Source organism: Cladophialophora yegresii (assembly GCF_000585515.1).
Source record: "Cladophialophora yegresii CBS 114405 chromosome Unknown aczIN-supercont1.2, whole genome shotgun sequence".
Taxonomy (NCBI): domain Eukaryota; kingdom Fungi; phylum Ascomycota; class Eurotiomycetes; order Chaetothyriales; family Herpotrichiellaceae; genus Cladophialophora; species Cladophialophora yegresii.
The window spans coordinates 1,707,184-1,731,698 of NW_006913046.1; the positions used below are offsets into that span (position 1 = coordinate 1,707,184).

General features: G+C 54.0%; 9 protein-coding genes across 9 annotated transcripts; 5 read left to right on the top strand and 4 right to left on the bottom strand.

Moving 5' to 3' along the window:
• Positions 1–827: 827 nt before the first annotated feature.
• A1O7_02538 (uncharacterized protein) lies at positions 828–2,431 on the bottom strand (the record flags this gene model as incomplete). Its single annotated transcript, XM_007756569.1, has 2 exons — positions 828–1,165; positions 1,225–2,431. 2 exons carry the CDS (start codon positions 2,429–2,431, stop codon positions 828–830), a joined length of 1,545 nt encoding a protein of 514 aa, XP_007754759.1.
• A 1,395-nt stretch (positions 2,432–3,826) lies between these two features.
• A1O7_02539 (uncharacterized protein) lies at positions 3,827–6,046 on the bottom strand (the record flags this gene model as incomplete). Its single annotated transcript, XM_007756570.1, has 1 exon — positions 3,827–6,046. One exon carries the CDS (start codon positions 6,044–6,046, stop codon positions 3,827–3,829), a length of 2,220 nt encoding a protein of 739 aa, XP_007754760.1.
• Positions 6,047–7,196: 1,150 nt separating this feature from the next.
• A1O7_02540 (uncharacterized protein) lies at positions 7,197–8,147 on the top strand (the record flags this gene model as incomplete). Its single annotated transcript, XM_007756571.1, has 2 exons — positions 7,197–7,258; positions 7,469–8,147. 2 exons carry the CDS (start codon positions 7,197–7,199, stop codon positions 8,145–8,147), a joined length of 741 nt encoding a protein of 246 aa, XP_007754761.1.
• A 9-nt stretch (positions 8,148–8,156) lies between these two features.
• On the top strand, positions 8,157–8,498 carry A1O7_02541 (uncharacterized protein; the record flags this gene model as incomplete). The annotated part of the gene is made up of 1 exon (XM_007756572.1): positions 8,157–8,498. One exon carries the CDS (start codon positions 8,157–8,159, stop codon positions 8,496–8,498), a length of 342 nt encoding a protein of 113 aa, XP_007754762.1.
• Positions 8,499–8,617: 119 nt separating this feature from the next.
• A1O7_02542 (uncharacterized protein) lies at positions 8,618–8,806 on the top strand (the record flags this gene model as incomplete). The annotated part of the gene is made up of 1 exon (XM_007756573.1): positions 8,618–8,806. One exon carries the CDS (start codon positions 8,618–8,620, stop codon positions 8,804–8,806), a length of 189 nt encoding a protein of 62 aa, XP_007754763.1.
• Positions 8,807–10,634: 1,828 nt separating this feature from the next.
• A1O7_02543 (uncharacterized protein) lies at positions 10,635–11,560 on the bottom strand (the record flags this gene model as incomplete). The annotated part of the gene is made up of 2 exons (XM_007756574.1): positions 10,635–11,079; positions 11,151–11,560. 2 exons carry the CDS (start codon positions 11,558–11,560, stop codon positions 10,635–10,637), a joined length of 855 nt encoding a protein of 284 aa, XP_007754764.1.
• A 760-nt stretch (positions 11,561–12,320) lies between these two features.
• On the top strand, positions 12,321–14,309 carry A1O7_02544 (uncharacterized protein; the record flags this gene model as incomplete). Its single annotated transcript, XM_007756575.1, has 1 exon — positions 12,321–14,309. The coding sequence occupies one exon, from the start codon at positions 12,321–12,323 to the stop codon at positions 14,307–14,309; it is 1,989 nt and encodes a 662-aa protein (XP_007754765.1).
• Positions 14,310–15,435: 1,126 nt separating this feature from the next.
• Positions 15,436–16,542, bottom strand: A1O7_02545 (uncharacterized protein; the record flags this gene model as incomplete). Its single annotated transcript, XM_007756576.1, has 1 exon — positions 15,436–16,542. One exon carries the CDS (start codon positions 16,540–16,542, stop codon positions 15,436–15,438), a length of 1,107 nt encoding a protein of 368 aa, XP_007754766.1.
• A 2,971-nt stretch (positions 16,543–19,513) lies between these two features.
• A1O7_02546 (uncharacterized protein) lies at positions 19,514–23,767 on the top strand (the record flags this gene model as incomplete). Its single annotated transcript, XM_007756577.1, has 1 exon — positions 19,514–23,767. The coding sequence occupies one exon, from the start codon at positions 19,514–19,516 to the stop codon at positions 23,765–23,767; it is 4,254 nt and encodes a 1,417-aa protein (XP_007754767.1).
• Positions 23,768–24,515: the final 748 nt, after the last annotated feature.

A 24,515-nucleotide genomic window follows, 5' to 3' on the forward strand; every position in this document is an offset into this window, starting at 1 on the left:
GCCACTGAGGGCTCAAGGGTTGCAGCGCTAGAAGTCTTGGCTCTGGATTTTGGGCGCGCCCCGTAGCTCTTCGCTCCAGGCGCTCCATGCCCTCGCCCACAGCGAGTCTATCTCTCGCTTCAGCCCTCGAACCGAATGGTCGTGATAAGTCACGGATCTGACATGCTGAAGCTGGCAGTTCGACCAGTAGGCCAAGCAATCAACCTCCCGTGGAACCCGCCAAGTGATAAGGGCATAGTGCATATTGATCCCACGAGGCTCAAATTGCCTGTGCTCGCTTCGTCCCTTCGTGGTCACCGCGCGAATGCAACCTCAAATCCTCGTGCTGACCTGCCTTCGTCTCCAATGGGCGAATCGGACACAGCGTCCTCGATCTCTCCCCTGTCAGCGCCGTTTATCCATCGCCCACGCTTCGGTCGCCTCCGCGTTCTGGGTAGCTGCAAGGATTCTGAGGCCCAAGACAGTGGGTAGTGAGGGCACCAACGGGCGACAAGAGACAGACGAGATATCTCAAGTACCACAGTAGACCGCTCGCCAGCACACGACATTCCTATTTCCCTTTGCCACAATCTCTACATCCCACTGCGCACTACTGCCACCTGCCACCTGCAATCTGCAATCGAACTTCCAGAAATCACGCTTTCGTTACCGAACACGACTTGGCTGACGATTGCCAGTTGTGCATTCTCCAGTGCACAAGCATAAGAAAGTGACGTTTGCTCATGCACGTGGTATGGCATGACGCCGTCCTTCCAACTCCTCGCTATTAGTCTAGATAATACCAAATACACCCGTCAACGAGTGCGCCGCTAACAAGTTCTTCTTGCTTAGAACACGTTGCTTGACAACGTCATTTGCACGGCCTGTCCAGTCTTGGCTGCCCCTCCCTTCGTACTCAGCATTCCAAAGCGTAGAAAGACCTCGCTGCAGGTCACGAGGATGGAGATGACAATAAGCACTATGATAATCCAGTTGATTTGTGACATTTTGTTGTCCGAAATATAGTCTGACAGCACTTCGGCCAGGTCGAGGAACACCCGACACCGTTCATTAAGCACTTGGATCCGAGGCTTAATTTCGAGATACTCCCGGACTGCGTTGTACAGTGGATGCAGGGTCGGCTCGCTGTCCCAAATCAGGTTCGGGACGTCCAGCACATTCGAGGCTGCAGGTAAGCATCGGTCAGCCACATATAGACGGGCAGTGAGCAAGAGCTGGACTTACACAAATTGACGTCCACTCGACTCTTGAACAAGCCGCCGAGCAGTTTGATGACCTCTTCTCGTTTCATGCCGAGCTCTCCGGTTTTGGCGAGCTTGCCAGGAACATCTTTGGCAGCTTCCATCTGACCCGCCATTGCTTCTTCAAAGAAACCCAGTTTGGTGCTCTGCGCTATGGCGTGGCTAATGGCCAGCTTGATCATGTGGTCGCCAGTGCGCAACGTGATCATGTCGTTATAGACCCGAGGCCGCGAGATCTCGCTGTTGTATTCGAAGTGGAACTCCTCGGTCTCGAAATCTTCCTCCTCTAAGGCGTTCGTTGTGAGGGTCAAGGGAGAGACGACGTTAGTGTTCGGGTCGACAATGGTCGCGAAAGCAAAGTCAGCCAGGACATCTTTTTCCTGCCTCTCGCTGAAATTCCAGAACACCACCACTCCATAGCTGAAGACGAACATCTCGGCGAACCGGTAGGCGTCAAACGACTGGCCTCCACCGGGACTGTTTGACCTTTGCGAATGGTTGCTGTTTCTGCGCTGGCCGTTGAGCCGGGGTGGTTCCAGCTCGTCCGCATGACTGCGATCCAAGTCGACAGGCTGCTCATCTGGCGTGTAATTTCCCCTCACGGAATGCTGCTCCTCCTCTTCGTCATAATACGGCTCTCGGTAGTCTCTTTGCTCACTGCGCGCAATGGCCTCATCCAAGACCGTCCCACCTTTTGCGCTCCGAACCGGCGGGCTGCTTCGAAGACGGTATCCATCGTTGCCGGGTATTAAGGGTAGGTGATATGCGCAGTATAAGCAGTCATCGTAGAGTTTCGCTCGGGCGCCATGCCGTTGGCGGACGAAAGTTGCGGTGGATTGCAGTTTGTATGCTTGTGCCGTGCAATAGGCCGTAACCCTGGGAAGCTCCTTTTCCGTACGTCTTGACTTAGGTAGTCTCTCAGCGTAGCTTTTGACTCTCTCGCCTCCAGGTTTGCGGTAGTCTTCATCGTCCTTTGGAGGACCTTTGTCGGTGTCGGCACCAAGGCCGAAGTCGCCTTTCTCGTCGTCCTCCTCGACAGCTTCGGGGAGTAAGACGAGCTTTTCTGATGTCTTCGTGGAACGAGCTGGCATTCGAGGACCAACAGGACCAACGAATCGGCCAGTGAGTCTCGGGTCGACAGGTCGGCCTGAGGTGGTTCTGAATGGTCGAGGTCGTGGAGGCACACGCATCTGAGCAGACGGAACATCGGATACATGCTGCAGGACACTATCGACAGTGATGAATCGGGAGGGCTGTCTCCGAGGCGACGGGAACGGCCTGGCTTCTCGAGGCTCCGAGACCTGATCGAGCTCAATGTTAGTGGTGTCCAGCGGCAGCACCACGTATTTACACGGGAGCGACTGACCAAGACACTGGGGCCTCTCCTCGCAGTCTTGCTTGGGCGAGACATGTTACGAATGACGGTTGCTGCAGGCGCGATACAGGTATCGTTCCAGGAAGAAAGTATTCAGGTCAATCACATGGACATCTCGATGGTTTCGGACCAACCAAAAGCTGCTGTGATGGTCGTCATAGCCTCGGTAGAGTTGCCCCAAGTGTGTACCGAGTACTAAGGTACCTAGAAACAAGCCTCCGAGGACTCCATCCTCCAAGATCCGAGTAAGACGGAAGCCGTACTCCGTACTCATCGACCTGAGCGCGTCATCGTCCAGATTCCCGCGACGTCGACCTATACCATTTAATCAACGTCACTTACCTGCGCTTTAAATAGGTTCGAATACTACTACTCTTCGAAATAGCCGTTTGATACAAGGCACACTCGCAGAACGTCTCTGGTTGCATGGTACTGTACGAGGTAGTGCAGCGGTGCCAAGACCTGGCCCGGGCTGGAATGCACCGAGAAGTAAGAACCACTGGTGCCACCGTGAAAGCATGTCCAAGCTGCGTGATGCTCCAAGGTGATTGCCTGCGCAAAGGAGCCTAAGACGGACACACCAAGCACGATGTCCTCGCCCATATGCTTGATGTAGAACCGGCATCCCAGCTGCATCGCATGCAGACTAGCTCAAGCACTGCTCTTTGTTTGAGCCGTCACCTGACAGGTCACGTGAAACTATCGGCAAAGATGCAGTCCAGGAACAGCGCTGCCAGGCGCACCTGGACACTTCCCGCCCCAGCCGTTGCGGGACCGTTACCTCCCGTCACACCTTGAGCCGCCCGCTTACTGCCCGTTCTGTGTGGACGACACCTCCTCACCCACCTCGTGTTCCCGACATCTCGAAAGTCGACTTTCTGTGACCTGAGCAGCTCCTCTTGCGTCTTGTCTTCCACCACGAAAGTCTTGCCTAATCTCCTCTCTGTGAAAAGGTCTTCCACCTTGCACGGTCTGTGTTGTCCTTTTGTCGCTCAGCTTTTAACTTAACACAGTCGCTGTATCGTTGGAGGTGTGATAGTGGACGTCGTAGACACTGCTATTGCATGACAGTAACGTTCGAATGGCAGTATTGGTGACGCGGATATTGGAATCGTTTCGTCGAAGGCTTTTCGAGAACCATTCATTCGTACTCACAGGAGCACCGCTCAAGTGACCTTAAAGCCAGAAGTGCCTTTCGTGGAATTTTCTATCAGTTCCAGCGACATCGAAAGCGAATTCTTTGAAAGCGACTCATATTTTCCCATCGCTCAACTTCAACAGGAGCTTCCTCAAGGTCGACCAGCCGTCGGTCCGTGGCTGCGGAGGCCAGTATGGTTTGTGTTTGTCCAGCCGCATGGTCCAGGGCACTGAGCTTCTGGAGGGACTTGGCTCCGAATTCATCTCGACGCCTGTACCCGTGGTGCATGACCGCCAATGTATTCGATTTCCAGATTGGAACCTTGTACGATTTAGAAAGGGAAATCGCTATGATGAGCTGGAATAACGCGAGGATTGCGGCTGCCGCTGGTATGAGTAGCCAGATCCATTGGATTTTGTAGCTGCTCGGGAGCTGAATGCGTGCTGCGGACACTCCGTTGGCCAAACCATTTACATTTTGCACGTCTTTGAATCCCTTGCCCTGTTCTGATGGATAGAAGTCGCGCAACCAATTGCCCATGGAGCGAATAACCTGACTAACGACGGAATCAATTTGAAAAAAGTAATCGCCTGCATTCTCGAACTTGTAAGCTACAAGCGAGTACACAATGCGATCCCAAAGAGCTGTTCCTGTAGGCTGTTGTGCAACTTGCGATGCAAGCTTGAGCCGATCGGTCATCGTGAAGTCGTCGTTCGTCGCCAAAAGACCGCTATATTCTGGCAGTGAACCTGTGCCCGTGAAGACCGAAAAGAGGTAGTGTCTCAAAAAGGCCGTGCTGTTTGCATCGATAGTCAGTGTCACGGTACCCCCCTGCCAGTGGCTCGTCGTTCCATGCGTTAGTCTCAAGGTAGAGTTTGCAGGCACGACAATATCGTATTCCTGTGCCTCTTCCACATAAGTAGCTTTCTGGAAGCTCGCGAGCAGTGACTCGGTGGCACCACTTGATCCGGTATCTCCTTGACTGATATCAAGACTATATATATTGGCACACAGCGTGATAGAGCATGTCTGCGCCGCGAAGTCCAGGGGCTGGTCGCCAGCAGTCTCGAACGGAACGATTTGTTCCACCATGGTAAATTTAGCTAGAAGGAGCGGGCCAGGGTGTGAGGATGTGGACGGTGCGATAGGCGTTGCGTTGAGCGCTATGCCTTGCGATGGATAGTACAAAGCCGGACCGCCTGGCATCGAGACACCGCACGGTTCATCAACGTCGCCGCCGGGTTGTGAACACCATTCATTCATTAAGAGGGCACCACTCACATCCTCGCACGTCGAGCAAAAGGCGAGGGTGACGTATGGATTCGGCTGGACGCAATTTGCCGTCTGGCAACGATAAATCAGCTTTTGAGGCAATAATGTTTCAACTCTTTGAGACGGTGCCAATAGGTAATTTGTCCCAACCACCGGGATCTTGGTAGTCATAGCGGCGGTGCCTGCATTGATCATGCCGACATTGATTGATTCATAATCAGTGGCGAAATAGTCAAGCAGCTCAATATCGGTAAGTACTGGCAGATAAGAAATGGCTGTCGTTTGGAGGCACTGCTGGGCTGCTGCCTCGATGCCCAAAGCAGTGATAGCCAGTGTAGCGGAGAGCGCAGTCCACAAAGATGGTCGAGTGACGAGCAGTGCAATGACACCGAACAGACCACGCGAAGCCGCGTCAAATCTTTGGAAGTCGACAAGAGCTCGTGGCCGGTAGAAATGCATCCAGCCCATTTGGCTAATAGAGGCGGCGACAGGCAACATAAGCATTACTTGTATGGCTTTAGACATAATGGCGATTACCGTGGCGAACGACAAGGCTGCAGACCATGCTGTGGTAGATTTGCCGTCGAACCCGCGATACAAAATCGCTAATGCCGCCAGCAAAAGCATCGAGCAGATAATACTGGCCTTTTCGAAAGCCCAACCATCGGCGAACGCGGTCGCGAATGCATGCCATCTTGATCTGAGCTTGGACCTGAACGTCGGTCTCTTCTCTCGGATTGCGCTGTCGGCTTTCACAGTATCTTCTAGATCAGACTGATCCTCATGCGACTGACATGGAACCGAGACTGTGGTGCCGCTCGTAGAAGGTCCTGGATCGCTCCGGTCCATATCTTCGGTAGTTTGCCGTGGAAGTTCGGATGTTGTATCCTTGTTAGCCGTGTTTTCTGTGAGCTTCTGGCGAACAGGCTGAATCTCGTCTTGGTCAGGTTCTGCGAGTACGGTGTGTTCTGAAGGTCGAACATGCTCAGCTGATATCAGCAATGGGTCTGTTGAAGCCATGACTGCTGATTCGGAAGGACAACGAACGTCACTCACTGATGTAGCGGCGGAGTGCCCATTTTATAGAAACGACTAGGAGGGTGACCAGGAAGGTGCAAGATGCGCGAGTGGCTGAGTGGGCGCAACCGCCAGCAGTGCATGTCTTGATGCAGGCTCGTGTCAATTGGACATGCTTGCATATTCTTGCATGTTTGCATGCGGGCTCAGCCTGATTCTGTCGCGCCACTCCTTATGGTCTGATCAGTAGAAGTCGCTCGCCACTCAGCTGGTCGAAGCGAAGAGAGGAGAGATTGTGTGGTATCGAGTGACTCTGTGAATGAATTATCCATGGGAATGAGCTCAAGGAAAAGCGAAATAGACGGACTCGACACGTCAACAACGCGGCAATTGGTCGTGAACCGTGATAAGCCGCAGTCGAATAGTAACTATAACTTGGACCCAATTGAAGGTGACGTAATGGTCCCAAAAGTTCCCTTTCTCTACATTGGGTTAGTCTGGGTCAAACTTCACCATCATCCTACGAGGTACTGCCCCCTTGCAGTTCCGCATCGCCACGAGGACGTCGAGTCAAAGTGCTTCGTTACTCAGGCATGCTGGCGCTTACGCTATTATTTTAACGGCAAGGTACATTTAGGTAGACAGGGTTGACGAAGAGCACTCCGAGCACTGTTGCTAAGGCTGTCCACTTGACATGCCTAACACAACATCCGATAATGAGGAGATCCTGGGACTCGCTCCAGCTACAGTAAGAGATGACGATGTTGAAGCTGAAGAATCTGCTACCTGCTGTCGATTTCTAGGGAGTTTCACTTAGACGACGAAGTGTAGGACCAGAGCAGTCAATCGCAGTCGTCAATCTGTGAATATCCACTGCGAGACGTGCAGGAGCATCTCAGGTTGAAGCAGCGAGGCTCAGGGCCACGCTCAGGTCCAAAGATGCAAATTGAAAGTGCTCGTGTCGAGATTCCGATGTCGAACCTGCTGTTTCCTAGCCCGGTGTGAGGATGAGGCGAAAATGGAAATATCCCAGTGTAAAACAGTGAACGTCTCTGCACTAAAGACCATATAAGGTGGGGGGCTCTTTCTCCTAGGGATGTGTCGCGGTCTCTACCGAAGCTCGCACCAAGTTTGTAACCCTTTGTGGCCCATCATGGAAAAGCTCAGCAGGTGGAATGTTGCCCCACGGCTCCAGAAGCGAAGCCTACTGATCGCGTACGTGCACGTTTCATCTTCCTCGAAATGAGCGAGTTGCAGACATCTCCTCTAGCATCAACAGTGTCGCCGGGCTGTCATTTCTATCTTTTTGGCTACGATCAGGGTATGATGGGAGGAGTAAATACTAGGTCCGACTACTATAACCGGATGGGCTTCGGCCACCGCGGAGCAGATGGCGGCATAGTTGTAACAAACACTTTGCTTCAGGGAGGGATCGTTGCGGTCTACTACTCCGTACTTGGGGACACTTGCAGGGGCTTTGGTTGAAGGCACCATTGGTGACCGAATCGGCCGGGTCAGGTCAATCTTCATCGGCGCAATTATCGAGGTCATTGGTACCTCACTGCAGTGCTCGGCCATGAACCACTCCTGGATGATCTGTGCTCGTCCGGTCAACGGCTGGGCCACTGGTATCCTCAACGCCATTGTTCCTGTTTGGGCGACGGAGACTGCAGAGCACAAGTCCCGCGGACAATTCGTTGCCATCGAATTTACCCTCAATATCGTCGGTGTTGTCATCGCGTACTGGCTCGAGTACGGATGCTCGTTCTACGGCAACGGCGAATCTTCATTCATTTGGCGCTTCCCAGTCGCTTTTCAAATCCCCATGCTCATTGGCCCGGCAACGGCGATATTGTTCTTCCCAGAATCTCCCCGTTGGCTTGTGAAAATGGGCAGGGAGAACGAAGCTCGTTACATCCTTGGTAGACTTCGGGGTGATTCACTTGCCGAGGAGAAGGAGTTGGCTGAAGCGGAACTTCAGGACATTATTGAATCAACCCAATATGAGCGCAACAACTTCCGCAAGCAATCTTACCTTCATATGCTCCTCGGCGCTCGCTCCGGCAAGCTGCATATCGGCAGGCGCGTCCAGCTCGTCGTCTGATTCCAGATCATGCAAGAATGGATTGGTATCGCGGGTGTCACCATTTACGCGCCCACCATTTTTGGCATTGCCGGAATGAGTCCCGAGAAACGCCAAATTGCAGGGCTCAACAACAGTTTCTACATGTTTTCGACGTTGATCTGTGTTTTTACGCTGGATCGTATAGGTCGTCGGTGGACCTGCTACTGGGGATCTGTCGGGCAAGGCATCGCCATGGCCATCGCTGGTGGATGTTCCAGACTCGGGCAAGATGCCCGTGCCAGCGGCAACCTCAGCAAGGCCAGCGGCTACGGAAATGCTGCCGTGGCCATGCTCTACATCTTCACGTTTGTTTTGGCGCAACGTGGTTGAAGTGTCCTTGGTTATACCCGGCGGAGATCTTCCCGCTGGAGATTCCAGCCAAGGGCAACGCATGGGGCGTCATAGGCTGTTCCATCAGCAACGGCTGGCTGACACTCCTGTGCCCTGTCATGTCCCAGAAGCTCGGCGAAAAGACCTTGTACATCTTCGCTGCTTACAACGCCATCACCATTCCCATGATCTGGGCGCTCTACCCGGCGACCTCTCAGCGCACACTCGAAGAAAGAAACCTGCTCTTCGCGTCAGATAGTATCTGGAATTGGGAAGCGGAGAAGAATCTTGCCTTGTTGAGGGAATAGGGGCAAGTACCTGAGAAGCGCCAGTCGGTCCAGGCGGCCAAGCACCTTGGCTCGTCATACGCTGTTACCAACGGCACGGGCCATCATCAGTCCGGCAAAAGTTGCAATGTCGAAATCGAAGGCAAGGTCTGAACATCTGTGGTGGTGGCCAATAACAAGTCCAGGCCTTCTGGGATATTCGGTAGTGGACACGACTTGGGAAACGATTAATGGTATAGGATCCTTCTCCACAAGCGTCCCAAGGTTTCATGAGCTCCCACGCCCAAGGATGACGACAAGCAGCTTGACCAAATTGTTATACACCAAGGTTTTGACCAAGACGCAAACACCAACAATAACGGATGACTGAATCACCAAAGTCAAAGCCGCACCACAAGCCACATACGCCTGCACGCGGAGTGGTATCCCCTCAGGTAACCAGTGGGGACGGAAGATGTAGACGTAGATTCTGGCACAGGCACTGAGCGCGTACAGGAGCCGACTAGCAGTTCCCAGAGTCATTATCCAGTTAAAACCAGCAGTATATCTGAGACGTCTGTTTGCTACGCTGCATTATCCAAGTGAAACTTATCACCTGCCACAGCATGTAAAGGAGAAGAGTGGCCACGACTGCTGCCATGGTGCCCTTAGACGTGTTCCTCTGTGTTGCTGCGGCAGCACCAGCAGATACTGCTGTGTGGTCGTCATCTGGGTCATCATTGCCGTGGTTGCCAGTGCCTGAACGGGGTGCGGGTTCTTGCGATGAAACGGGCTTTTAGCGTTATCATCGTGATCTGGCTAGGTCTTTCTGCTCAGATTGACTCTCGGGGTCGGCCGTGGCGGCATCTTGTTCATGGACGAGTTCCAGGATGTGAAAAAGGATCTCGCTCACGAGGACTGTGGCTATGATACAAAGGGAGTATTCGGTAACAGGTTGCATGTCTGTCAGTGACTATTCGATTGTACTCAGGACATGTGGAAGAAGAAGAAGACGAAGAAGAAGACGAAGAAGAAGAGAAGATAGTGCTCGCTGACGATGTCACTGTTCCTGCGCCCAAGGACTTTGTAGGGTGCTTGGCGTAAGGCAAAGGCCAACCATCCGGCTCGCGCTCGGGAACAAACCAAGAGGTCTGATAGACGCCAGCCCTAAGCTGGAGGGGCGCAGCTATGCCATCGTGGAAAAATGGTGCCTGTCAAGTCGGAGGACAGCGCTGCTGCTTTCAGGATTGTGCGGAACACAAATCGCAGCGATTAGTTCGATCGACTGAAGCTGAAAGGCCTGTCGGCAAGCCCTTGTCTGATGAGGTCGAAACAAGGACGACGCGAGGAAAGTGGTCCGAGCATTGCGTGTGCCGTTGTCGACCCAAGCGGTCGGCCCCCATCGGTTGCCTCTAATGGGAATGGAGTTAAGGAAAGAGCCATCAACCTCCGTGTAGCTCAGCCTTTCGGCGGCTTTCGATACTCCCCAGAGATCAGTACCAGGTTGTGTTCGATCAAGATGAGCCACCTGGGGAGCAGGCCCTGAAGTGTGTCGTCATTGGGCGGAGCCAATCAGTGGCTGGAGGCGACGCGCAGAGACACTAGGTTCTCATCATTGGACAGCGGTCAAACACAAGTCGGTACGAAAGAGTGGGCGTCGGATTCATGCCGGGGAACTGGATCGGTCGGATGAGCCTGAATCAGAGGTGTCCATATACTCGACCATGCATGTCTTTTCAGATACGCCGATCGCGCCGATACTGTGATGACAGCCTTCGTGAACCCTTCCACAGCTTCGACCAAGCTCCACAGCCGCCGAAGCGCCACTGGTTGCAGAACTCCCAACCTATCTGACACGAAGGCCTAGTGACTAAGTCGGCTTCTTTTGCTCAAGCCCGTCCGCTACATCAGCAACCGAGGCGGACGGAGCGTGTTCGTACAACTTCTGTCGCGCCGTGTCTGCAAGCGTTCCTTGCGGCCCGGTCTTTTCTTCCCGCCTGTTCAGATATGAGAGATACGTTTGCCAAACCACGGCGAAGAACCCAGAAAATGCAAATCGAAGGTGTGCAGGTATCAGACTGAAGTTCAGTGCTGTCACAGCGGGCCAGAACTTGGCCGAGCTCACTACACTTTCTGGCACGGCTGATACCACCCGGTGTATGACGACGGATGGTGGTGCGCCCGACAAAAGCGCTTGTATGCCGAAGAAGTAAGTGTTGAAGATTGGGGCAAAGAAGAACTGCTGTATCAGCACCTTGACTGTGATCGAAGTCCACCTGGAGGCATAATTGAAGTGACTGCCGAGGAATAGAAACCTGTAAAACGCCCCCGACACGCCGTCAGCTACAACATCCACGTTCAGATGGCTTTCTTTACGCAGGCCTACCATTTGTACCCTGGTACGGCTGCCATGCTCCCCACCACTATCATCCTCAAGGTCCGTACGGGATTGTACGGTTCCCCGCCAACCTCTTGGGCCAGCAAGTCTCCGCACAGATATGTCGTCATCGACGTCGCGGCGGCAGTGGCCAAAGGTTTCCGCCGCTGTATTCGACTGAACCAGCTGAAAAAGTCTTTGACAGGACTTAGGCGGTGGTACCATAGTGGGCTCGGCACATCGATGAACGACGATTCTGTAGAGTGTGGGACCTCGGTCACCACTTGGTTCGGCGTGTGAGGAGTCTTTTGCAGCTCGGCCGTCTTGATTTGGTCTTTGGTGAAGACGGACCTGCTGAACCGGCGGTGTCGAGGAAGGAAGCGACGCCGTCCGACGCGCCTCGAGAGCTGGGCCAGCATTGCTCGAGATGGGCTGACGCCTATTTACCAACAATACACGAATGCTTCACATAGTCGAAGGCAGGGAGTGATTCGACGTTAGCATCCTAGCGTGACGAAGCTCCTCAACATTACATTAGGACATGTGACCCCAGGAGGACAGCGGCCCGTGGTGAACGCCTTGTATGAGCATTTGGAAGAGAGCACCAAGAATTAGGTGAGAGTGGTGACACCACAAGTGAGATGCACAAGAACGGGACTTCGATGACGTCGGCGGCACAATTATCGACAAGGGCAAGATCCCGCAAACTTGCTGAGCTATGAGTACCTCGGAATGTACTCTGTAGAAGCTGCTTTTCCGGCGGCCATATTGCCCCCGTCAACTGATTTATCTTTTACCACCGCATGGGTACCTGAAACAAGAGTTGAAGGTTGTTGTCTTCGGTTGGCCGCCCCAAGTATCGCTACGCAGCCTTTCAGACTGCCGTAGTGGATGGTTACTGCGAACCATGACTCCCGAGACGCACTCCGAGTTTCCACGTGGGGCTTGCCGAGGCCGCGGATGTGCCAGCCAATGCCATCGTCTTCTAGCGCCGTCGTTCCTCTGCATCTCGATCTCACAGGCAACTATTAAGCAATACCGAATATCTTCGCCCTTTGGGCTCACGCAGTATGAACCGTGGCCGCTAGTATTTTGAGATAGTATCTGGTTCGAGCTTTGTCAGCATTGAGCGCTACCCTCGTTCGAAGAGGCGCTACTTCGGTGTTGGACGCAACAGCCATGGAGAGACTACCTACAGAGATCCTCGTTGATATCCTCGACTACCTCGACGCCGAAGAACTTGTATCAGTCCAAAGGACATGCTCGTCTCTGTCTCATGCGGCACGTTCCAATCCTCTATGGAGATACAAATGCTTCGAGAAATCGCCCAGCGCCTCGATGAGGCAGACCAGTAGTATCTTGAATACCCTGACCAATGCGCTCCAAGGCCTGACTCTCTCAGAACGCCCTGCTCAGCCCCGACACACCGCAGCAAGCAGCCGCAGCTCAGACCGAGTAGCCGAAAGTGCCCGAGCCCGTGCGGTCAATCGGTGGGATCTTTCAGCGGATGGTGAAATAGTCGACTGGTACTCAGAGTATAAGGGCAGATACGCGCCCCTGAGCGCTGACTGGCTATCCGACGACGCCACAGCGCACACGGAAGTCAAAGGCATATCGTTGCTCCCCGGCACCGATATAGTGGTCGGATACCTGGAAGACCATAGTGTGTGCGTGTGGGATCTTACTCGGGCGTCGACTGGAAGGAGAAAATTCCGGGAACTGGGACGAAGCAGATTACCGCCATCTACGCTACCCGACGGCCCTCGACATACGGGCGAGAACTTGGTCGTTGACTGCGTGAGCAGTTTTGCGTCGCCGCAGAAAGCTTATGTGGCCGTTGGCAACGTTGTGGAGGAGATCGACCTCAACACTCTCACATTGCTGTCACATTCGAGTTACCCATACCCAATAACGGCTTTGTCGCAACCGGGGCCGCTGGATCTTCCGCTAACGGTAGGCACTCAATGGAGTCTCCATGTTCTTGATCCGCGAGTGCCTGTCCGGCACTCCTCTTCATCTTCTGAAGAACGCATGGAAGAGATATCAGCCCACCCAGGGAGGCTGACGGCCATGCTTCCAGACATAGTCGGCAAGTCCTCATTACTGCTCAGCGACATACCCGGAGACTCCTCGGTCTTGCCCGCCATCTTCAGAAGGTCATCGCCTTTTTCATCCAACCCTCTCCCTTCAGCACAACTCTCCAGCTCGCCAAGCTGGCTACCACCCCAAAGCCTGCGAAACCCATCATGGAATAGCTTTGCTAAAGTCGAGCCCGGTCCGCTCAATATCCTCCATCAGGCCGAGAACGAAATCCTCATCTGCGGCAGGTTTCCCAGCATCCTGTCGTACGACCGCCGCTTCTTCCCTCGACTACAGTACGTCATCCACTCCAGCGCCAGCCTCTCCGCCATGACATCCATCCCCCACCCTCCCGCTGGATCATCCCCAACCATGACCGGCTTATCCACGCTCGTCGCATGCGGGGAATATCGTGGTCGAGGCTCCCTTGAACTCTACTCCTTACCGCACGTCAAACCAGACCAGCAGCACCATCCGCCCACTTTCGACTCCTCGGGTTCCACCCCGCCAGAAGACGATGATGTCGACATAGGCAAATCCCGCTCTCGCATATCCACCTCCCCTCCCTCGGACGCCGGCTTGTTCAGCTACAAAAACCGACAAGACGCCGCGAAATCAAAAATCCTCTCCGTCGCCGCGCACGGCACGAGGATCGTCTTCTCCGACTCCGAGGGCGGGTTGAAGTGGGTGGAGCGGGACGGCCACAGCTTGGCACGCAGGTGGAACATCAACGCTTTTGAGATAGGCAACGCCAACGCGATGGCCACCTCAGCCTTCACGACAGGCGACCTGGTCGCGCGCAAGATCATCCCACTCCCCGAACCAGATTCCGAGAGAGGCGCAAGAGGTGATGCCGACCTGCTGATCTGGACGGGCGAGAAGATTGGCATCGTGACTACGAATCCACAGTTCGGGAACCACGAGGACATGGTCCATGAGATGGAGGGGAATGCAGAGGAGAAGAGGGAGAAAGAAGAGCAAGAGAGGAAGGAAGAAGAATACTCAAAGACGATGCGACAGGCGCTGGAGCGCCAGGCCGACGAACGGCGGTGGATGAGTCAGTTCAGGCTCAAGACGAGGAATTGGTGACGGTGCGAGGCGCAGAGGTTGCCGTCGGCTGCATTGCATAGCATGGAGCTACATTAGAGTAGACAAGTGCATGATGAGTCCAGCCATGTACTGGTATGGGCGTCCGTGCCGATTACTGTATGGATATCGATATGTACAGGCAATCGATGAGTGCCGTGCCGTGTCGTGTGAACAGACAGGCAAGCGAGCGAGTAAATAAGTACAGTAAGGACTAGAAGAGAAACCTCTCGCAGAACACACAGGACGCACAGGACGCGGCAGGACGTCGAATGCTAACACGCGTTGGTCGACATGGACCACAAGATCTTGCTTTCCACCTACAGGCAATATGAATATATGTATGTACGTAGTTACGTGGGTAGACACCTATGCGAGGGGGGGCTACTATCTCAACTGAGAGGAAGGTGATTATCGCATCTGCATCTGCATGCATTTGCGTTCTCAAGACCAATTTTCCCACCACGTCCTTCCGTGTCCGCCTGCCCGATTCCAAATCCCATCACGCCCGGCAAATATGCAACGGAACCATGCATGTACTCCGTACAATACGTGCATTGCCGCGCATGATCCTGCAATCTCGTTCCCGCTCCACGATTTCCACCTCCACTTCTCTCGCATAACGCGTAATGCAGCGCCGTTGGAACTCCATAACCCCAAGAGACCAGGCACCATGGTTCATTGCGTGACATGCGCAAGTTATTGCGCACAGCGTACAATTAATCAATCATACTCACGCTCATACTCGCATGCATCTCACCTCGCACGGAGGAGACTCGAGAAGTCCAAAGCATCCAATAATCAATCACAGTCGCATGAAGCTGCAGAGTTGCCACATCACGCGGTACAAGGGAAATTCGAGAAGCCCAGAGCATACAATAAGCAATCCTACTCGCATGCAGCTCACCTCGCACGGGGGAAATTCGAGAAGTTCAAAGCATACAATGATCAATCATACTTGCATGCAGCTCACCTCGCACGGAGGGAATTTGAGAAGCCCCAAAGCGAGCAAGCAAGGAAGCGTTCATCCGATGGAATGGCCGCATGATGAAATTAATTTAATGCTTACTATCGAGTGTATCCCCTTGCCGCAGACGACATGCACCACCAGCTCCTCCCCCGTCCTGCTTCATCCAATCACGTTATCGTACTGATAACAGAACGGCCCGCCCGTCGTAGAAATCAACTCCCTGACTTTGATGGGACTTAGCTGGAAGTACCCCCAATCCGGCTCGGTCGAGTCGAGCGTGACCACGTCGCTGGGCGGCGTGTTCAGCGCCGTGCCCGTACTGCCATCGAGTTGGTCCGCTAGTTCTGGGTAATTCTGCTGCCACGACCAGTAGACCTTGTCGATCATGGTGTGTAGGGGATACCAGACGGGATCCTGCGCACTGACGTGGATGGAGTCCATCTGGCCGCCCACGCTGAAGTGGGCGCCCGAGTGGATGCCGAGGCTCGATGACCCGATCACGCCGTTGAGCAGGAACTCGAAGTTGGAAGCGTTGGTCGCGTGCGCGGCCGCCACGAGTTCCGTGCCGTTGGTGTACGTCTGGGAGACGTAGGCGTTGAGGTCGCGCATGAGGCAGATGTCATTGTACGCGAACGCGTCCGCGGGGAGAGTCCCCTGGATGAGTTGGCTGGGGTCGATGAATTTGAGGGGCGCGACCTGGTTGGCAAAGGGACCTGTCGTGACACACCCGCCGCCTGTGCCATGTGGGATCGTCAATTCCGCACCGAGCGTGATGGGCCCTGTGTCGTTGAAGATCCCGTCGCCCGACATGGAGTATTCGGAGCCGTCGAAGATGGGGAAGGCGCGCGGGTCTGACGCCGTGGAGGCAAAGTCCCAGTAGGGGAAGGGACCGCAGTAGCCGCACGATTGTTCGAGGTCGTTCTCGTAGATCCACAGGAAGTAGCGGTGCCAGGTGAGGAAGAAGGCGTCTAGGTGCACATATTGGGTGCGATTGACGTGGATGACGGCGTAGTCCATGTACCGATTTGTGGCGGCAGGGTACACGGCTCGGTCGAGGTTAGAGGGCTTGCCCATCAGGCATTTCACCGCGTCGGTGTAGGCCTTTCGCTCGTCCGGGGGCATCTTGTTGAAATCCACCCTGGTCTTGATCTTGTCGGGCGTGCACGAGGAGCCATCTCTGGCAACGTGTCTTGCAGGAGCGGCAGAGACGAAGGAATTAGAGAGGAGAGCGGTGATGGCAACGAAGGACAAGAGCGAGTGAAGCATCATGGGCAAAGTATGTGAATCTGGAGAAAGCCTACAACAGCACAGCGAACGGCAGTGTCCAATGTGTCCTTTGACCCCGTGCGAGAAGTTAGAGGTCACCTTCTCGAGAGAAGGGATACACCGACCTAAATACTGGTCAATAGAACCTTCAGGTTGGGAAGCAAGGCGCGACACGAGCGATTCTCATCGGGTCGGCCATCCTCGTCTGCAGCATCCAGCCGCGGCTGTGAAGCATTGTCAGGCGGGATGCATGTGTGGCTGCATAACACAAGTATGATTTCGTGGTAAGGCGACAGGATGGCAGTTTGGCGAGGTAGGTGTGGTCTGCATTGGCCGTGGGTTTCTCTGCGCGGAAGGACAGGGTTTATTTCGAGATACGGGAAAGCGGCATGGCCACTGACAGCTCGCCATTTTTGGGGATGGCCTGACAAATGCCCCGAGGCTTGTCCAGGTTAGGACCATCAGCTAAGAAATGAGCTTAATGGTGCTTCGCCAAAACCCGCAGTGGCTGTGGCAGACTTTGACAAGCGTCAATTCTCCTCATGAGCCCGTATAGACAATGCGGGGGACCGCATCGGAATCTTGTTCGTGGTTGGTTCGTAGGCTGCAACTGCGGCTGGCTCGGGCAATAAGCCTTCCACTGAGATGAGTCTCCTCCATATTGACGTTCCTTTTCAGACCTCGCTGCTGCGCCACCAGACGCGGCTCGAATAGACCATCTCGATCTCCTCTCTCAATTCGCCTTTGGCGCTTGGGATCATTCGTAACTACAACCCGGAGCTAGTTGTCGCGCTGAGGAAGAGACATGTGAACCGCGTGGGCCCGCTCGACATGCCTTGTGATTTCACACGTGGATCATCGCACTCCCTTGTCAGTTTATTTGTGGCACAGTTGGCGTTGGCACTGGTGAAGGCCAGGGTCCGCATCTGACTACCTCTTCGCTGGCGGCGGGACACATATTTGACTAATGCAGATCTTAGACAAGTGTTGCCATGGTGGCATGATTAAGGAAGATGTCTGTGTACTGGTGCTGATGATGAGCGTAGGTTGGACTTTAAGCGGCGTTGATGTCGGTGCTTTAGCTTTGAGTACTTCCAGTGCATCGTGCAAGGCACGCTCAAGCGTATGCCAATATTGGACCCTCTTGCCCGCAGCTGCGGATGACTTTTGGGTGATGCTTGCTTGGTCCAGACACCAATGTAGACATTCACCCGCAGGTATCCTTCCTCGCCACGTGCTCGCTTTAAACTGTGAAACAGTACTTCAGTTGCGCAATCACCGCCAGTTTCAATGCGAACACCTGAGATTGGGGTACAGCTCGGAGGAATATGCCAACCGGTCTCATGTTGCACAACCTTGAAGCTAGCCCTTTCGTGGCGTACGTGCCAATCTTCATGGTGAGATATCATCAGCCTCGTCTGCATCATGTAGACCGTCTGTGTCACCCATAGACGCTGTGGCCATCCTGACTGTTCTTATCTGCCTGAGCCCTCGTGATGGAGACCTGCGGCTCAGGGCAATGTGGCAAAACACTGTGGAGGCCGGTGATGTGCCAAATGTTAACCATTGTGCTGAATACGAATCTGCCGCAATGGCTCTGACCATGATTCAGCATTCGCAGTTCCGAGTCATTAGAACAATAACAGAGGAACGAGACATACACACGCAACAGAAGCTGGTAACGGGTGCTGAGTTCAACGAGGGCCAAAGATTGAAGTAGATCGAAAACGATGTCAAGCGATAAGGGCTCTTCCAGACGGCAAACCCGCACAATAGCTGGGGACGGCAGTGGCTAAGAACCTGACATTGGGAAGCTGCAACCCAGCGAGCCTCTTCCGCCAGGCCAATACCCTGGAATCGGAATGTTTGTGTTGCTAGTAGGTTGCACCGCTTCATCTTGAAAGGTGCTGCACAGAAATGACCGTGCTTCGAGACAGCAATCAGCTGCGGTAGAAGCAGCCTTATAGCCTTGTCGATCTCATACTGATGTTTACCATGTACTGCAATTTTTGAAGCGAATGCTGTTAAGACATGCTGTATGGACAAGTAGCAGAGCTAGAACACGGCACGGGCGGAGGTCGAACACAAGACATCTTAGAGTCAGGCAGCTGCTGGACACAGGAGGAAGGAGACTTGGGGAGGAAACAATGTCTTAAGCGGCCCAGGCAGCCAACATAATAAGCGCTGTCATTGCCAACTCGAGCCATTGTATTATTCTGCAACTTAACAGTGAATGAACGGTGAATGAAAAGTAAGGGAGGAGGCAACAGCAAATGAAAGAGGTTTGACGCCAAGCTGAACGCACGTGACTGCCCTCGACCCCGGATTCAACTTCTGCTGCCCAAAGAAACTCGAACAGTAGCAGCAACAATTATTTCATCGACTCGTCCAGTGATCGAGGTCGCCTTTTCTCAAAACAAAGAAACAGTCACAACAGAAACCTCACCGACGCGTTCGACTCGATGGTACAGCTTCTAGGACCTCAGCTCTCTTCGTTCCCCTCTTCTCGACCGTCTTCAATCAACCAGTAACATGCCAAAACGTGGTCCATCCGAATATATCACAAAGGAACACGGTTCTATAGCGAACGAACAAGACGATAAACCGAGAATGTCGACCGCCGCTCAGCAGGCCAGGCGCAAGTAAGTCATTCACCCAGCATCTCATTTACGCGTTGATGCTGTTGCCCTCCTGAGATTGAACTCGAAAATCGCCGGTGGCTCCGCCGCGATTAACTGCTCCGGCTTGCTCGCTGCCGCTACCCGTCTTCACTTCAAATGCCTCTATCCCACACCCGTGCTTTTGATGTGCTTGAAGTGACTAAAGACCAAAACACTAACTGCCTGACAGGATCGCGCAGCCTCGAGGCAGGTTAGGCGCAAACCGATCTCATACGCCGTCCTCCAATTCCGTCCCGAATCCTTTCTCCCAAAATCCTCCTGCACAACAACAACAACAGAACTTCGGCGCGATGAATGGCGGTGTGTCTTTCGGCGCGAGCCAGTCATTCCCTCAACCATCGGCCGGAAATAACGGTTCTTTCAACTTCCAACCCCCTTCGTCAAGTTCCTTCACCTTCGGGGCTCCTTCCGGTGCACCAAACCCTTTCGCGGACCTGAACGGAACGAGTGACGCGCAAGACATATCGATGGAGTCGCCTCAAAAGAAAACAGCATTCGGGAACACCTTCGGGTCGACCATTTTCACGTTTGGGCAGTCAGCACAACAACCGGCAAATCCGTTCGGTAACCTCGAGGGGAATCAAACGGCAAAAACGAATGGCAGCACCTTGTTTGGCCAGTCCACAACGACTTCTGCGCCGTCTAATCCATTTGGTCAAGCGGCTCAATCAAATCCTTTCGGTGGCCTCGGTGGTCCGCAGCCTTCCGCAACGCAGGCTCAGACATCAGGTTTCGGGGGGTTTGGTTCAACCACAAACAACTCGTCCGCCACCACGAGTGCTCCCTTTGATAGTTTTGGTCAGAACAACCCGGCCGCCGGCCAAAGTGCACTGCCAGCCTTCGGATCTCAGCAAGGTACTGACACGCAAACTCAATCCCAACCTTCGAAATTCGTCTTCGGGCAGACGAGTTCCACCTCTCAGCTTCCAAGTAAAGGTCTGTTTGGCTCGTCGGGCCCGCTAGGTCAAAGCAGTGGCAGGAACCTCTTCGGACCTACGCCTTCTCAACCATCTTCCTCAGGATTCACGTTTGGCCAAACCTCGAACCAAGCTACAACCACATCCAACCCATTCGCAAACTCCAATCCTTCGAAGCCCGAAGCTGCCGACTCTGCTCCCGCCTCCTTTGATAAGTCGGCGAGCAGCTCGCAACCAGCGGCGGAGTCAAAGCCAGCATCGGCGTCCCCAGAGAAGCCAGAGACTTCAGGGTCTGATGTACCAGCCGCGAATCCTTTTGCCGGCCTCTTCGGCAGTGCAAGCAGCACAGCGCAGGTCGCACCAGCATCCAAGCCGGCGTTCAGCTTCGGTACACCCAGTCAGCCACCCGCGCCGGCGGCCGAGAAGCAGCAATCTAAACCGACATTCGGCTTTGAAACAGCAAGCAAACCCGTACCTAAAGGGACAGACGATGCATCTCAATCAATGCCAGCTACCTCACCATTCACATTTGCTCCACCAAGTCAATCTGCAGCTCAAGGAACGGACAGCTCTGACCCGAAGACGTCTGCATCATCGTTTAAGTTCGGCTCAACGGCTTCTCCGGGAGTTTCGAAGACATCAGGGCTGTTCGGGAAGCCTGCTACTCAGCCAGAAGCTCCAAAAGCTACAACTGAACCGAGAACGACTGAAGAAGACAACGACAAGGCCAAGGAAACTACTTCGGCTCCCCCCTTCACTTTCATCCGTCCGTCGCAATCAGTCTCCAGTGGTGGGCTGTTTTCTCCTGCGAAGCCGCCCGCAGACAATGGTGCACCTTCGGGCGGGTTATTCAGCAAGCTGAATAGTGCTGTAGAGACATCTGCCAAACCGCAGCCGCTGTTTGGTGCTCAACCCAAGTCGGCGACCCCGTCATTCACATCTACGCCCAAGGTGGGGACTGATAGCAAAACGGGTGCACCAGAGGCGATCAAGTCTGCGCCGCCGTCTTTCGGTGTTGCCTCACTTCAAGCGTCCGGACAGTCTCAACCTGCGCGGGAACCGCAATCCAACGCGGCCACGTCCGAGGTCGCATCCTCCCAAATCAGCAAGTCTCCCGCAGCGAAGCCAAGCTTTGCTGCACCTGGCCAGGCTGCTCAAGCTCAGAGCACTGCCGAGAACACACCAGACTCTGCAGTAACGCTAGCACCCAGCAAACGACCAGTCTATACCAAAGGCCCAACACGCGTACCTGGCCATACCTCTGCCCAGCAGTTCCAAGAATACGACCGCGACTATCGCCTTCATTCGTTGAATCACGGTTTGCAACAGAAGCTTGCGTCCCTGGACCCTCGCTCATATGACTTTGACAACTTGATCCGTCATTATGTCGCCGCACGTGACAATATTGGAGCTTCGCTGGGGCTGTATGTACGAAATGTTGCGGGCACGAAGCGAAAGGGTGACCAGGTTGACGATCACGAGGAACCGGAGCAAACCAAGAGAAGCCGAGAAGAACCTGTGCAAAGGCCATTTAGCTTCGGTAGTAGCAGTTCCTCGCATCTGACTTCTTCTGCAACCAACAGCGCGGCGTCGACATCTTCACAGGCGACAAAACCTCAGCACGGCGGGATTCCGGAACCAATGTCCGCAAGCACAAGTGGTCTTTCACAATCCACAGCCGGCTTCAGGCCAACCACAGCCGATACTGCAGGTTTTGGCTCAACATCCGGTACAAATACAAACGCGTTTGCTTTTCTCAATACAAGCTCGACCCCCCCCACATCCGCGCCATCGACGACTCCAATCAAGTCGCCGCCGAAAAAGCCTGTGTTTGAGATGCCCAAATTTGGTAGTGGGAGCAGCACCAACTTTCTCAGCGCATTCGGTCAGCAAGCGAAGGAAAGCTCAGCCAAGTTTGAAAAGGATCTCCTGGAGAAGCGCAAAGCGGAAGAATTTGATTCCGACGAGGATGATGAAGAGCAGTACCGTAAGAAAGTCGAAGAGGAAAATCGGGCCAAGCGCGCAAAGATCGATGCCATTGCAAAGGGCGGTTTCAAGCCTTCTTTCGGGGCTGCGTCAACAGAGAAGGTGGGCAAGCCTGCTTCCGGCGGCTTTGGCTCTGCGACTTCAGCGAATCCTTTCGCCGCTCTTACCTCGACATCGATAACCGACGGACGACCAGAAGCTGATGATGGCGACGATGAAGATGGCAGTTACGTCGACGATAAGGACGAGGACGAGGACGAAGCCAGCGCATCCAGCGGTAATCAGACCGACAACGGTGATGAAGAAGAGGCTGGTGATGCAGACGGGGAGGAAGAGCACCGCGAAGAGAGTCTACCCGAAGATGAAGTGGTTCAAGAAGATGGAGATGATGAGGACGACGACGACAACGATCTACAAGCTGCCATGGATCGAGCGAGAAAGAACCCAAATGCTGGCAAGAGCTTGTTCGAGCGGATCGAGCCCAATCCAGATAAAGAGAAAACCACCCCAACCACAAACGGGAACAAGAAGGAGACTGAGGACGCAAGTCCCATCATGCAGTCAGCGAAGAACTCCTCGTTCCCTCCTGCTGTCTGGGGTTCGCACATTGGCAAGTCAACGCCCGAGCAGCCTTCATTTTCGCCTTTGACGCCTACTACCGGTGCTTCGACTGTGAAGCCGGCCAGCACCTTCATCTTCACTCCAGCGCCAACCACGACCCCTACTTCGGCTCTAGGTGCCTCGATTTTCTCAGGCGGTGCTGTGAGAGGCGGTCCAGTGCCAGGGGAAGGTCTGTTCGGCTCAAGACCGAGTACACCTAGCAACGCAGAGAAGAATGGCAATCTCGCCAAATCAGTCCTCACTTCTCCAACGGGAACTGACAACACCTGGAAACCGGGCAACAGCATATCCTTCGCAAATGGCGACAATGGTCCGAGTGCTCCCACCTTCAAGTTCACTGCTGCTTCACCTGGAGAGAAGAATAAGAGTACCTCCAGTCCTTTCGGCACGCTCTTTGGAACCCCTGCCCCTGGCTCAAGCGGTACTGCGACACCCAACCTTGGGTTCCAATTCGGTGCCCCTACTTCCGCTCCCGCGCCAGGCTTTTTAGGTGCGGTTTCACATCTTGCAGGCGGATCTGCAGCTAGCTCTGCAGCTTCCTCTCGGGCGACATCGCCGGGTGTCTCAGAAAATGAATCTGTTGCTACAAATGAAACGGAGGATACCAATGAGGACCCGCAGACTTCGTTGATGGACTCTCGTGCCGGCGAAGAGAATGAAACCGCACTGTGGGAAGGACGCTCTAAAGCTCTCATGTTTGTCAACGCCGAGACGGCGAAAGGCACGAAGTATACGCCCAATGACTGGAACTCTGTGGGCATTGGTCAACTGCGAGTGCTCAAGGACACAACCAGCAACAAAACTCGCATGGTCTTCCGGGTCGAGCCCTCTGCGAATATTCTCTTTAATTCCCATCTCGTGGGCAGTACGACTTACGAAAGCGTACCGAGCAACAAGAGTGGTGCGGTGCGAGGAGCGCTCATGTACAAGGGCAACCTCACACGATTGGTGTTCAAGTTGAAGACGTCGGAGATGGCCGACGAGTTGGCCAAGGTCTTGGAGGAGAACAAGAGTGCTTGATCCAATTGGTTGTGTTGGGCTTGGATGGGTAGAGCAGAAGGTGCTTAAGCGCAGGTCTCTTCTACCATGTGATTACTTAATGTGGAATTGCGTTGATATGGGCTGGACGAGCAACTGCATGTAGCAAAGGCAAGAAGAACAGACATGGAGTTCTTTGCACAGCGATGGAGTTCTTGGGACAGGATTACTTTGCGAAATGTACAGTGACAGACGGACAGTTGGAGTGCATCGGTACGTGGACGTGGGTGGAGAGGTCATCCGGACTATCTGATTTGAGGGGTTCGTTGCAACAGTGATGGTCGGTCGTGGATCTTGGTCAGATTGCCTTGGTCTCTGCAGAGGCGCGGCTCCTTGTCCTTGTGGCAAGTTGAGCTCCCTCTTCCGCAGTGACGATCCTGGTTGGCGGCAATGCGAGTGCAGCTCGCAGAAGAAGAGGCGCGGCTTCTCCTTTCGTCTCAGAATTGAGTTGAGCTCCCTCTTTCGCCGCTTGAGCTCCTCCGGACAACGACATGCTGGGCTATTGCAGACCTTGAAACGAGTTGGATTGGATGTACCTAAGAGAGCTGTTGGAAAGTGGACGACTCAACCATTGCGGAGAGCATGAGTAGCGGAACAGTCCAAACGGCCGAACTGCAAAATACGAGTAATTCTCATGATATCTTGTGTGGTCTCTGCATCTGGTGCAGGCAGACTTTGGCTTTGCAGTGCTTTTCATCAATGCGTGCTTTCTGAACGTCCACCATGGCAC